Genomic DNA, 14,105 nt, shown 5'->3' on the forward strand with positions numbered 1-14,105 from the left:
GATAACTGCAATATTTTTACACTAAAAAATATACAAATGCAAAAATTAGTACATCCCGCCTTTGTGACATACTGAACAGCTTCACTGATGGTGCAACCCATATGCAAGGCTTCAGATTATAGTTTACGGTGCATACAAACTGGGCATTTTAGCATCGGATTCTGTCTTTTCTAGAATGTAATAGAGAAATGAACGACTGATATTCTTGTTATCACTTGTAAGAATTCTAAATGGTGCTCCAGCCAATCAGCTCAGAATTGTCATATGTTTGAAAATTGACAGGATATGATTGGCTGCAGCACTATTTCTCCAATAGTAATGAATGATAACAAGAAAATAATCCTTTATAAATCTGCTCCTTAATCTAATTGGTTGCTATAGGCAACAGCTTCATATTTCATTGTTTAATACCTTTAGTAGAACCAGCCCCAGGTGTTGCTTTAATGCTCAGCTGAGAGTATAATCTATATTGGAACCTAGAACTCATGGAAACAACGTGATTTGTCCAAGATCACAAAGTACTGCCATCAAAATCGCAGTCACCTAAACGTCTCTCATTATTACTTTTTTGGGCTCTATTCATTATACTGGAACCAAAAACCTGGAACCAAAAAAACACCAAATTCATGTAGTTCCTGTGTTCATGCCATTTGGTTAATAAAAATGGAATAATTCAACTGAGCAGATTCAAAAGTGCAACGTATGGTCGGTTTCTTCCAGGAGGGGGCAGCCAGTTTGGCCCAGCGGTGGTGGGTGATTGACTGGAGGGCGTGGCTTAGCATGTGGGGCATCTGCACAATCACATCATAATAGCCATGCCCTCACATTACAGTGCCGAGATTACCATAACTGTATAGCAGGGGCGTGGCTACAATGACGCGATACAGCGCAAATCGCATTATCGGCCACCTCTTCTGATTTTTTTACTTGAGTGGTGTGAAGCGGGCATCTCTGGGAGACCCACGCTTTCCCCCGAGGGTCCGGGAGCCTCCTGGCCATTCCTGACTATCACATGTACACAGGCTGGTACTTTATCTCCATCCAAGGCTTAGTAAATAGATCCCTTCATTACCAAACTATACAGTAATTTATTATTTCATAAGTAATTATCACCTGTCGATTGTGTATAGGATACCTCCGGATTTGTTGGTGCCAACAGGAATCTGCAATGTTACTGGTCTTTCCCATACAGTGAAGTATTATATACCACTCTTTCATTTTGTTTTACTTCCAGAAATAGGACCTGTCACCATCACCACAGATCCCGAAAAATTCAAGAGGGAGTTGGAAGAGTTATACGTCCAGGTATGGCATTGTGGAAGAGTGTGTGTGTTATAATGTGAACTGATGGCACCACAATGTGGCATAGTGTGAACTGGGGGCACCACAATGTGGTATAGTGTGAACTGGGGGCACCACAATGTGGTATAGTGTGAACTGGGGGCACCACAATTAGTTATAGTGTTAACTGGGTGCACCACAATGTGGTATAGTGTGAACTGGGGGCACCACAATGTGGTATAGTGTGAACTGGGGGCACCACAATGTGGTATAGTGTGAAATGGGAGCGCCATAATGTGGTATAGTGTGAAATGGGGAACTACAAGGTAATTTATTACTTATTATTAAGAGTATATCATACCGATCACCTTTCTTCATCCCATGTCTTCTACCTTTGTAGGGTGGGGGGGACTGCCCTGAGATGAGTGTGGGCGCAATTAAGATGGCGCTGGAGGTCTCCCAGCCTGGATCCTTTATCTACGTTTTCACTGATGCTCGAGCCAAAGATTTCAGGAAAAAACAGGAGGTCCTGCAGTTGTTACAGCTCAAGCAGTCTCAGGTTTGTATATGCCTCCTGATATTCAACATGGCATTTTCCATGTATTCACAGTTCATGTGTTCAAAATGTGGCGCTCCTGGCTCTTCAGAAAAGTGGACATGTTTCCGGAGTCGGTGAAGCAGGTGGCCAATGACACTGAATCCCGCTGACATAGCCTTGATGAAGCCCACTGTACAATGTCAGTAGTCTTGGCATTGTATGGTTGGGGGCGTAGCTATGATGATGAAATCATACAGCCACACCCCCACTCACAGCCTATTGCATTGTGTCTGCTCCCTACACCAGGCATGTCCAAACTATGGCCCTACAGCTGTTGTGAAACTACAAGTCCCATCATGCCTTACCACAGCTTTGCTATTAGGGGATGCTAAAACTATGGCAAGGCATGCTGGGATCTGTTTCACAACAGCTGGAGGGCCACAGTTTGGGCATGCCTGCCTATACCAATCCACGTCCACTGCTCCTGGAGGGGGCAGCCAAAAAGTTGTCAGTTTTTGGCAGGAATAAAATGAGTAGGAGTTCCCCAAATTTTCTGAACCAGCTGGCCTTGGTCCTAAAATATGGGCGACAAAGTGATCTCTCCCGTGAAATGCGCATGTGCAAACCCCCATCATCGGACACGGGGCCAAACAAGCAGCTCTGAATCGGCCTCTATTTCCCATATGACAGACATGATTTAGCATACAGGTACTGTACAAATGACGTCCTTTAGGGCAGGACAGTAAAGATCAGGACTTAAGTTACCTAAAAGGTGTTAACCCTTGGAGGTCCCTGGATTTGGAGCCCCCATCAAAATAAAAGTGGAAAAACACACTACAGGCTGATCCAACTTTGATGTAATGTCCTTAAAACAAGTCAAAATGAGGCTCAGTAGTGTGTGTGGCCGCCACGTGCCTGTATGACCTCCCTACAACACCTGGGCATGCTCCTGATGAGGTGGCGGATGGTCTCCTGAGGGATCTCCTCCCAGACCTGGACTAAAGCATCCACCAACTCCTGGACAGTCTGTGGTGCGGATGGAGAGAGACATGATGTCCCAGATGTGCTCAATTGGATTCAGGTCTGGGGGACGGGCGGGCCAGTCCATAGCATCAATGCCTTGGTCTTGCAGGAACTGCTGACACACTCCAGCCACGTGAGGTCTAGCATTGTCTTGCATTAGGAGGAACCCAGGGCCAACCGCACCAGCATATGGTCTCACAAGGGGTCTGAGGATCTCATCTCGGTACCTATTGGCAGTCAGGCTACCTCTGGCGAGCACATGGAGGGCTGTGCGGCCCCCCAAAGAAATACCACCCCACACCATTACTGACCCACTGCCAAACCGGTCATGCTGGAGGATGTTGCAGGCTTCAGAACGTTCTCCTTGGCATCTCCAGACTCTGTCACGTCTGTCACATGTGCTCAGTGAACCTGCTTTCATCTGTGAAGAGCACAGGGCGCCAGTGGCGAATTTGCCAATCTTGGTGTTCTCTGGCAAATGCCAACCATCCTGCCCGGTGTTGGGACGTTGCCAACCGTCCTGCCCAGTGTAGACGTTGGGCCCTCATACCACCCTCTTGGAGTCTGTGTCTGACTGTTTGAGTAGACACATGCACATTTGTGGCCTGCTGGAGGTCATTTTGCAGGGCTCTGGCAGTGCTCCTTCTGTTCCTCCTTGCACAAAGGCGGAGGTAGCGGTCCTGCTGCTGGGCTGTTGCCCTCCTACGGCCTCCTCCATGTCTCCTGATGTACTGGCCTGTCTCCTGGTAGCGCCTCCATGCTCTGGACACTATGCTGACAGACACAGCAAACCTTCTTGCCACAGCTCGCATTGATGTGCCATCCTGGATGAGCTGCACTACCTGAGCCACTTGTGTGGGTTATAGACTCCGTCTCATGCTACCACTACAGTGACAGCACCGCCAGCATTCACAGGTGACCAAAACATCATCCAGAAAGCACTGGAGCTGAGAAGTGGTCTGAGGTCACCACCTGCAGAACATCTCCTTTATTGGGGGGTCTTTCTAATTGCCTATAATTGTCTATTCCATTTGCACAACAGCATGTGAAATTGATTGTCAATCAGTATTGCCTCCTAAGTGGTTTACACAGAGAGAGAGGGTGCAAATGCACTATGCGATTATTACATTATAATATATAACAAGAGGTTGTTGGTATATCATCTGCCAGTGATATTGCCCTGCCCACCAATCATCCAGGTCACCTCTTGTCGAGCAGGTCCCTAACACTATGGGGTCACCACCTGGGACACATATTAGGGAATGCTAAAACTATGGCAAGGCATGCTGGGATCTGTGGTTTCATAACAGCTGGAGGGCCCAGTTTTGCCATGCCTGCCCTAGACTCTCAGCCGGCAGATGGTCATTCAGCCTTTTCTATTCCTCTGCACCTTCACCTTATTGTGCTCTCACACTGTCCTCTCACACTGTCCTCTCACACTGTGCTCTCATATACTGTCCTCTCACACTGTGCCCTCACACTGTGCTCTCACACTGTGCTCTCACACTGTGCTCTCATATACTGTCCTCTGACACTGTCCTCTCACACTGTCCTCTGACACTGTCCTCTCACACTGTGCTCTCACACTGTCCTCTCACACTGTGCTCTCATATACTGTCCTCTCACACTGTCCTCTCACACTGTCCTCTCACACTGTGCCCTCACACTGGCCCTTATTCTGGTTGGTGCGGTCAGAGCCGCACACGGGGCTCCGACCGCACAAACCAAGGGCCGCCCACCGGACGGATCGCCACGGCCGTCCGTACACGGACGGCTGGCGATCCGCACAAAAATGGTGGAGGCTACGCCTCCACCATGGTGGGAGCTGCCCCCTGCCTTCGATGGTCGACGACCATCGAAGGCAGGCCCGCACGCCGCGGCAGCTCCCGCAAGCTCAGACCACACGGACAATCGTCCGTGTGGGAGCTTGTAAGGGGGCTGAAAGCTGACATCCGGCGACGTCAGCTTTCCGCCCCCATGTCATGGTAATGAGGGCGTCATGCCCTCATTACCATGCATACGCCCCGCGTTTTCATGGGAACGCCCATGAAACGCGGGGCGTACACATAGGGAAATGAGGGGCTGAAGCCCCTCACGCCCCTATACGCCCCCTTTGCGGCGGACGAAATCCGTCTGCGGCGAAGGGGGCTGCACATGCGCAGAATGACCTCTGCGCATGTGCAGACCACAAACATCGGCGGTACGGCCGCACGCGGGCCGTACCGTGCCGATCTGAATAAGGGCCACTGTCCTCTCACACTGTGCTCTCACACTGTCCTCTCACACTGTCCTCTCACACTGTGCTCTCATATATGGCGGGATGTATCAACATACATCCGCGCCCTTCGCACGGCAGCCGCCGCGATGCTACCGCATATGTACTAACATATGCGGCCAGCATCGGGCTGCGGTAACGGAGACCCCCGCGATACCTGTGATGTGGGCTGCGGGGGTCTCCATCACCTCCCGGCGGCTGCCAGCGTCCCCCTGTGTCTCCTCCTCCCCCCTGAAGCCGGATGTCCTCCCGGCTGTCACACCAGGGGGAGGAGGAGGTTAAAGGAGGACGGGAGGGGGGGCGGCGCGCGGACGGCGTACGTCGGGCGGCGAAAGAAGCCCATAGGCTTCTATAGGGTATCGCCACCCTCTGGGTGGCGATACCCTGGCCTGCGAAAACGGGGCGAACCGGTGATAGTACATAGGAAAATGCGGTAAAACGGGGGTTTTACCGCATTTTCCCTTTAGTACATCCCGCCAATACTGTCCTCTCACACTGTGCCCTCACACTGTCCTCTCACACTGTGCTCTCATATACTGTCCTCTCACACTGTCCTCTGACACTGTCCTCTCACACTGTGCTCTCACACTGTCCTCTCACACTGTGCTCTCACACTGTCCTCTCACACTGTGCTCTCATATACTGTCCTCTCACACTGTCCTCTCACACTGCTCTCATATACTGTCCTCTCACACTGCTCTCATATACTGTCCTCTCACACTGTCCTCTCACACTGTCCTCTCACACTGTGCCCTCACACTGTCCTCTCACACTGTCCTCTCACACTGTGCTCTCATATACTGTCCTCTCACACTGTCCTCTCACAGAGTCCTCTCACACTGTCCTCTCACACTGTGCTCTCACACTGTGCTCTCGGGATGCGGTCATTTGGTCTACTGCATTATGGGCGACAGTCATTAGGTCGAATCCATTAGGTCGACATGCTAAAAGGTCGACATGACTCTAGGTCGACATGGGAAAAGGTCGACATGATTCTAGTTCGAAAGGTCATTAGTTCGACAGGTCATTAGTTCGACAAGGTCATTAGTTCGACATTGTCTATGTCGACATTCACAAGGTCGACATGGAGTTTTTAAATGTTTTTTGAGCCAACATGTGCCGACAGGCGGTATTTCATGCCCTACCATCCACTAGGGCGTGGTGGGAGAATAAAATAGTGTGCCGAGCGTAGCGAGGCACCGTGCCCGACGCATAGCGAGCGCAGCGAGCGATGCGAGGGGATGCAGTGCACTTTAAACTGTGTCCATGTCGACTGTGTTGACATTCAGGTAAAAAAACAGTGAAAAACCCCATGTCGACCTTGTGAATGTCGACATAGACAATGTCGAACCAATGACCTTGTCGAACTAATGACCTGTCGAACTAATGACCTTTCGACCTAGAATCATGTCGACCTTTTCCCATGTCGACCTAGAGTCATGTCGACCTTTTAGCATGTCGACCTAATGGATTCGACCTAATGACTTTCGACCATAATGCAATAGACCAAATGATCCCAACCCGTGCTCTCACACTGTCCTCTCACACTGTCCTCTCACACTGTGCTCTCACACTGTCCTCTTACACTGTGCCCTCACACTGTGCTCTTGTATACTGTGCTCTCACACTGTCCTCTCACACTGTCCTCTCACACTGGGGGAGATTCTCTAAGAATCTCCGCCCCCCTTCGCCGCCCATCGCATATTTAATTATCGCATATGCTGTAACATATGCGATAATTAAGGCAAAGGACAGCTCTTGCGTTAAGAGCTGTCCTTTGCGGTGAGAGTCGCCAGGTCCCAGCAGGTCCCGGCGGCTCTCCCCTCCCTCCCACACCCGGCGCTGTTGCTGCTGCGCCGGGCTCTCCTCCTCCCTGCACCCGGAAGAGGATCAGTGCAGGGAGGAGGTCACAGGTCCGGGCAGCACTGCGCTGTGCTGCCCGGATACAGGTGAGGGGGGAGGGGTCGATGCAGGGCTGCGGGGGGTCGGTGCGGGGCGGCGGAGGGTTGCGATAGAAGCCCATTGGCTTCTATGGGGCATCGCCAGATTTTTCTGGCGATGCCCCTCGCCGCGGTAACCCGGCAGGGGATGCTTACAGCATCCCAAAATGATAACGGGGTTTTTACCGCATTTTTAGCTTAGAGAATCTCCCCCACTGTCCTCTCACACTGTGCCCTCACACTGTCCTCTCACACTGTGCTCTCATATACTGTCCTTTCACACTGTCCTCTCACACTGTGCTCTCACACTGTCCTCTCACACTGTGCTCTCATATACTGTCCTCTCACACTGTCCTCTCACACTGTCCTCTCACACTGCTCTCATATACTGTCCTCTCACACTGCTCTCATAGGGCGGGATGTATCAACATACACCTCCGCCCTTCGCACGGCAGCCGCCGCGATGCTACCGCATATGTACTAACATATGCGGCCAGCATCGGGCTGCGGTAACGGAGACCCCCGCGATACCTGTGATGTTGGCTGCGGGGGTCTCCGTCACCTCCCGGCGGCTGCCAGCGTCCCCCTGTGTCTCCTCCTCCCCCCTGAAGCCGGATGTCCTGCCGGCTGTGAAACCAGGGGGAGGAGATGATCACAAGAGGACGGGAGGGGGTGGGCGCGCGGACGTCGGACGGCGGGCGGCGAAAGAAGCCCATAGGCTTCTATAGGGTATCGCCACCCAGAGGGTGGCGATACCCTGCCTAGCGAAAACGCTGCGGACGGGTATTGATACATAGGAAAATGCGGTAAAACGGGTGTTTTACCGCATTTTCCCGTTAGTACATCCCGCCCATATACTGTCCTCTCACACTGTCCTCTCACACTGTGCTCTCACACTGTGCTCTCACACTGTCCTCTCACACTGTCCTCTCACACTGTGCTCTCATATACTGTGCTCTCACACTGTCCTCTCACACTGTCCTCTCACACTGTGCTCTCATATACTGTCCTCTCACACTGTCCTCTCACACTGTCCTCTCATATACTGTGCTCTCACACTGTGCTCTCACACTGTCCTCTCACACTGTCCTCTCACACTGTCCTCTCACACTGTCCTCTCATATACTGTGCTCTCACACTGTGCTCTCACACTGTCCTCTCACACTGTCCTCTCACACTGTCCTCTCACACTGTACTCTCTTGCAGGTGGTCTTCGTGCTGACAGGAGACTGCGGGGACCGGAGTCACCCAGGTTATCGCGTGTACGAAGAGATTGCAGCCACCAGTTCTGGGCAGATCTTCCACTTGGACAAGCAGCAGGTCAATGAGGTAAGCGAGCGCCTCAGTGTCAGGGAACGGTTGATATAGGCCACTGTGTATAATCTATATATTGTAACTACTGCATAAAATGAAAACATTCTGTAGATGCGCTGCTGCTATTATACAGTACATTGCATTAAGGAGTGGGTAATGAGTCCGGGTCTGCTTTTCCCAGGAACATATCTGCCAGTATAATCAGCCTAGAACTGGGATAATGCTGGTGGACAGGCTCTGTCTCACTGCCCACTACTGCTGCTCTGTCTCACTGCCCACTACTGATGCTCTGTCTCACTGCCCACTACTGCTGCTCTGTCTCACTGCCCACTACTGCTGCTCTGTCTCACTGCCCACTACTGCTGCTCTGTCTCACTGCCCACTACTGCTGCTCTGTCTTACTGCCCACTACTGCTGCTTTGTCTCACTGCCCACTACTGCTGCTCTGTCTTACTGCCCACTACTGCTGCTTTGTCTCACTGCCCACTACTGCTGCTCTGTCTCACTGCCCACTACTGCTGCTCTGTCTCACTGCCCACTACTGCTGCTCTGTCTCACTGCCCACTACTGCTGCTCTGTCTCACTGCCCACTACTGCTGCTCTGTCTCACTGCCCACTACTGCTGCTCTGTCTCACTGCCCACTACTGCTGCTCTGTCTCACTGCCCACTACTGCTGCTCTGTCTCACTGCCCACTACTGCTGCTTTGTCTCACTGCCCACTACTGCTGCTCTGTCTCACTGCCCACTACTGCTGCTCTGTCTCACTGCCCACTACTGCTGCTCTGTCTCACTGCCCACTACTGCTGCTCTGTCTCACTGCCCACTACTGCTGCTCTATCTCACTGCCCACTACTGCTGCTCTGTCTCACTGCCCACTACTGCTGCTCTATCTCACTGCCCACTACTGCTGCTCTATCTCACTGCCCACTACTGCTTCTCTGTCTCACTGCCCACTACTGCTGCTCTGTCTCACTGCCCACTACTGCTTCTCTGTCTGTGATGCCGGGAAATGGAATACCCAGGATTGGGGCTTCTACATCTCGAATCTCATCTCCCTCCCAATTTCTACACACTTGGCTCTCCCACAGCTCTCAGTGAATACACAACCCTGCAGGTGTTTCTGGATTGATAAAGAACAACAATAGAATTCACATGTTTTTTCTTCACCTTTCACCACACTACTGTCTGCTACAGTTGTATCTATCTTTTATTAATTATATGTGGAAATATACTGGGAGACAGAAACTGATTTAGTGACTGCTGTTTATCTCCAATTGTGTCACTCGACTCCCTTTAACATGAAAAGGGGGCTACTACTGTGTGACTAAATGTGTAAGGGACCCTACTAGTACTGTATGTAGCATAAAGTGAAAGATGTACTGCTAATGTGTGGCTAAATTTAAAAGGGGCACTACTACTATGTGGTGTAATGTATCTAAGGGACACTACTGTCTGTTGCAATGTGAATAATCACTGTGTGGCATAATTTGAGCTGGTGGTATTATTGTCCACGCCCCCTTTCCTTATGAGGCCACACCCCATTTTCTTCTATTTACATAAATGGGAGGAGCACCAATGCTCTTCCTAGTTATAGCTCTGTATTTATTGTTCTCTAACAGACAGACCATAACACAAACCTTGTTGGGCCAAACTGCCCATGTCTGAGTGGTCAAAATCTCCAGCTTACCCACAAACAACGGAGGTTATTGCACAATCAGATTTACTAATTTATACAAAATATAAAGGCTCATAAAATTTGCTCAAACATGTATTATTTTTGTACAAAATGACTGGTTTGAGTGCAGAAAGTGGGCGATAATCACAAATATTGATAGTAGGAGACCATATTGCCAGACCAAGAGGTATTTCATTTAAGTTTCTAGAAATGAAGGGTCTGATTCAGGCTTCCTCACTGCAATCCGAATTCGACTCCAGCTCCGATGGTTGGGGTTTGAGCATGTACATTTCTGCTCATGTGAACAGCTTTGGCGAGTTACACAGTCACCGCCATCCGCTGCATCTATATAATGACAGGATAAATCTGATTGGTTGCTACATTATGAGCAGTGCCACCATATTCCATATCGATCAGCGTTAGTAAATCTCCCCCAAATCTGCACATCTGTCACATAAGTAACGCAACATACTGTATTTGGCCTCTTTTGTTAATTTGTACCAACTCGTAAAGGGAATAATGGTGGCGGATTGTCACGGCGATCCTTTCCTCATTGTCGGGCATTGTTACATTGCTAGATCTCACATGTTGATTGTTTTATTATAACTGCAGTGTTTATTTATGCAGAGAATGGAGGGAACATTCCATATGTACTGTGTAAAGGCCAGGAAAGGAATTTCACATTTTGATTAAAAAAAAAAAAAAAATGCTTGACGTAACTTTACTAAACTAAAATTACTCTATTAAATAGTTTCTTTTTGGATAAACCCCAACATATGTTATCACAAAAAATAACTTATAAATGATGTTTTTTCTTAAACGTAGCAGTAATTACACCTTAATGAATAAAGTTTGAAGCACCGTGTCCTTAGTTACCCTACGCATTCCTTTGTCTGTGGTGCTTTGCAAGCACTGAAAATGGTCATTTAACATTCACCCTCATCATTTAAAGGGTCATCTGTATTTACTATACTATGGGGATACAAAGTTCTAGTTATGCCCCAGCTGGATGAATCTTGTGAGCTATCTAGAACAGTCCAACTTGTGTAGCTGATTTTGGGTAGGGTTGGCCATCGATGGCAATAGTGAGGCAGCACGGCTGGTGTAATGGTTAGCATTACTGCCTCACAGCACTGAGGTCACGGGTTCTATCCCCACCATGTGTTATATATACGGGCAGTACGGATGGTGTAATGGTTAGCATTACTGCCTCACAGCACTGAGGTCATGGGTTCTATCCCCACCATGTGTTATATATACGGGGCAGTACGGATGGTGTAATGGTTACATTACTGCCTCACAGCACTGAGGTCATGGGTTCTATTCCCACCATGTGTTATATAGGATCCGATATGATTTCCCGGCGGTCGGGATCCCGGCGGTCGGAATCCCGACACTGGAATCCCGACCGCTGAAATCCCGACAAGGGGGGGACATGGATCGCCCCCCCTTGCGGGCTCGCTGCGCTCGCCACGCAGCGGGCCCGGTGCCTCGCTACGCTCGGCACGGTATTTTATTCTCCCTCTATGGGTGTCGTGGACACCCACGGAGGGAGAAAGTTTCGGGATTTACGCGGTCGGGATTCCAGTGTCGGGATTCCGACCGCCGGGATCCCGACCGCCGGTAAATTAACCGCATCCCGTCATATATACGGGCAGTACAGATGGTGTAATGGTTAGCATTACTGCCTCACAGCATTGAGGCCACGGGTTCTATTCCCACCATGTGTTATATATACGTTGCAGTACGGATGGTGTAATGGTTAGTATTACTGTCTCACAGCACTGAGGTCATGGGTTCTATCCCCACCATGTGTTATATATACGGGGCAGTACGGATGGTGTAATGGTTAGCATTACTGCCTCACAGCACTGAGGTCATGGGTTCTATCCCCACCATGTGTTATATATACAGGGCAGTACGGACAGTGTTATGGTTAGCATTACTGCCTCACAGCATTGAGGCCACGGGTTCTATTCCCACCATGTGTTATATATACGTTGCAGTACGGATGGTGTAATGGTTAGTATTACTGTCTCACAGCACTGAGGTCATGGGTTCTATCCCCACCATGTGTTATATATACGGGGCAGTACGGATGGTGTAATGGTTAGCATTACTGCCTCACAGCACTGAGGTCATGGGTTCTATCCCCATCATGTGTTATATATACAGGGCAGTACGGACAGTGTTATGGTTACATTACTGCCTCACAGCACTGAGGTCACATCATGGCCCACTGAAAGCATGGCCCACTGAAAGCATGGCGCACTGAAAGCATGGCCCACTGAAAGCATGGCGCACTGAAAGCATAGAGCACTGAAAGCATGGAGCACTGAAAGCATGGCGCACTGAAAGCATGGCCCACTGAAAGCATGGCGCACTGAAAGCATGGCGCACTGAAAGCATGGCCCACTGAAAGCATGGCGCACTGAAAGCATGGCGCACTGGAAGAATGGCCCACTGAAAGAATGGCCCACTGAAAGCATGGCCCACTGAAAGCATGGCGCACTGAAAGCATGGCGCACTGAAAGCATGGCGCACTGAAAGCATGGCCCACTGAAAGCATGGCGCACTGAAAGCATGGCCCACTGAAAGCATGGCGCACTGAAAGCATGGCGCACTGGAAGAATGGCCCACTGAAAGAATGGCCCACTGAAAGCATGGCCCACTGAAAGCATGGCGCACTGAAAGCATGGCCCACTGAAAGCATGGCCCACTGAAAGCATGGCGCACTGAAAGCATGGCGCACTGAAAGCATGGACCACTGAAAGCATGGCGCACTGAAAGCATGGACCACTGAAAGCATGGACCACTGAAAGCATGGCCCACTGAAAGCATGGCCCACTGAAAGCATGGCGCACTGAAAGCATGGCCCACTGAAAGCATGGCTCACTGAAAGCATGGCGCACTGAAAGCATGGCCCACTGAAATCATGGCGCACTGAAATCATGGCCCACTGAAAGCATGGCTCACTGAAAGCATGGCGCACTGAAAGCATGGCCCACTGAAAGCATGGCGCATTGAAAGCATGGCCCACTGAAAGCATGGCCCACTTAAATCATGGCGCACTGAAAGCATGGCTCACTGAAAGCATGGCGCACTGAAAGCATGGCGCACTGAAAGCATGGCCCACTGAAAGCATGGCCCACTGAAAGCATGGCTCACTGAAAGCATGGCGCACTGAAAGCATGGCCCACTGAAAGCATGGCGCATTGAAAGCATGGCCCACTGAAAGCATGGCCCACTGAAATCATGGCGCACTGAAAGCATGGCCCACTGAAAGCATGGCCCACTGAAAGCATGGCGCACTGAAAGCATGGCTCACTGAAAGCATGGCGCACTGAAAGAATGGCCCACTGAAAGCATGGCACACTGAAAGCATGGCCCACTGAAAGCATGGCCCACTGAAAGAATGGCCCACTGAAAGCATGGCCCACTGAAAGCATGGCGCACTGAAAGAATGGCCTACTGAAAGCATGGCACACTGAAAGCATGGCCCACTGAAAGCATGGTCCACTGAAAGAATGGCTCACTGAAAGCATGGCTCACTGAAAGCATGGCTCACTGAAAGCATGGCGCACTGAAAGCATGGCGCACTGAAAGAATGACCTACTGAAAGCATGGCCCACTGAAAGCATGGCGCACTGAAAGCGTGGCCCACTGAAAGCGTGGCCCACTGAAAGCGTGGCCCACTGAAAGCGTGGCCCACTGAAAGCGTGGCCCACTGAAAGCGTGGCCCACTGAAAGCGTGGCGCACTGAAATCGTGGCCCACTGAAAGCGTGGCCCACTGAAAGCGTGGCCCACTGAAAGCATGGACCACTGAAAGCATGGCCCACTGAAAGCATGGCACACTGAAAGAATGGCCCACTGAAAGCATGGCACACTGAAAGCATGGCCCACTGAAAGCATGGCCCACTGAAAGAATGGCTCACTGAAAGCATGGCCCACTGAAAGCATGGCGCACTGAAAGCATGGCCCACTGAAAGCATGGCCCACTGAAAGCATGGCCCACTGAAAGCATGGCGCACTGAAAGCATGGCCCACTGAAAGCATG

General features: G+C 50.5%; 1 protein-coding gene across 2 annotated transcripts in view; it reads left to right on the forward strand.

Annotated features, from left to right (window-relative positions):
* Nucleotides 1-14,105, forward strand: part of HMCN2 (hemicentin 2) — a 268,528-nt gene that overhangs the window by 19,204 nt on the left and 235,219 nt on the right. For both annotated transcript variants that reach the window (XM_083160863.1, XM_083160864.1), the window contains exons 2-4: nt 1,235-1,305; nt 1,682-1,840; nt 8,264-8,386. In XM_083160863.1, coding sequence (XP_083016989.1) covers nt 1,235-1,305; nt 1,682-1,840; nt 8,264-8,386 — 353 coding nt within the window. The remainder of the gene's footprint in view (nt 1-1,234; nt 1,306-1,681; nt 1,841-8,263; nt 8,387-14,105) is intronic.

This window comes from Crinia signifera, chromosome 9, assembly GCF_055691185.1.
Source record: "Crinia signifera chromosome 9, ASM5569118v1, whole genome shotgun sequence".
Classification (NCBI taxonomy): domain Eukaryota; kingdom Metazoa; phylum Chordata; class Amphibia; order Anura; family Myobatrachidae; genus Crinia; species Crinia signifera.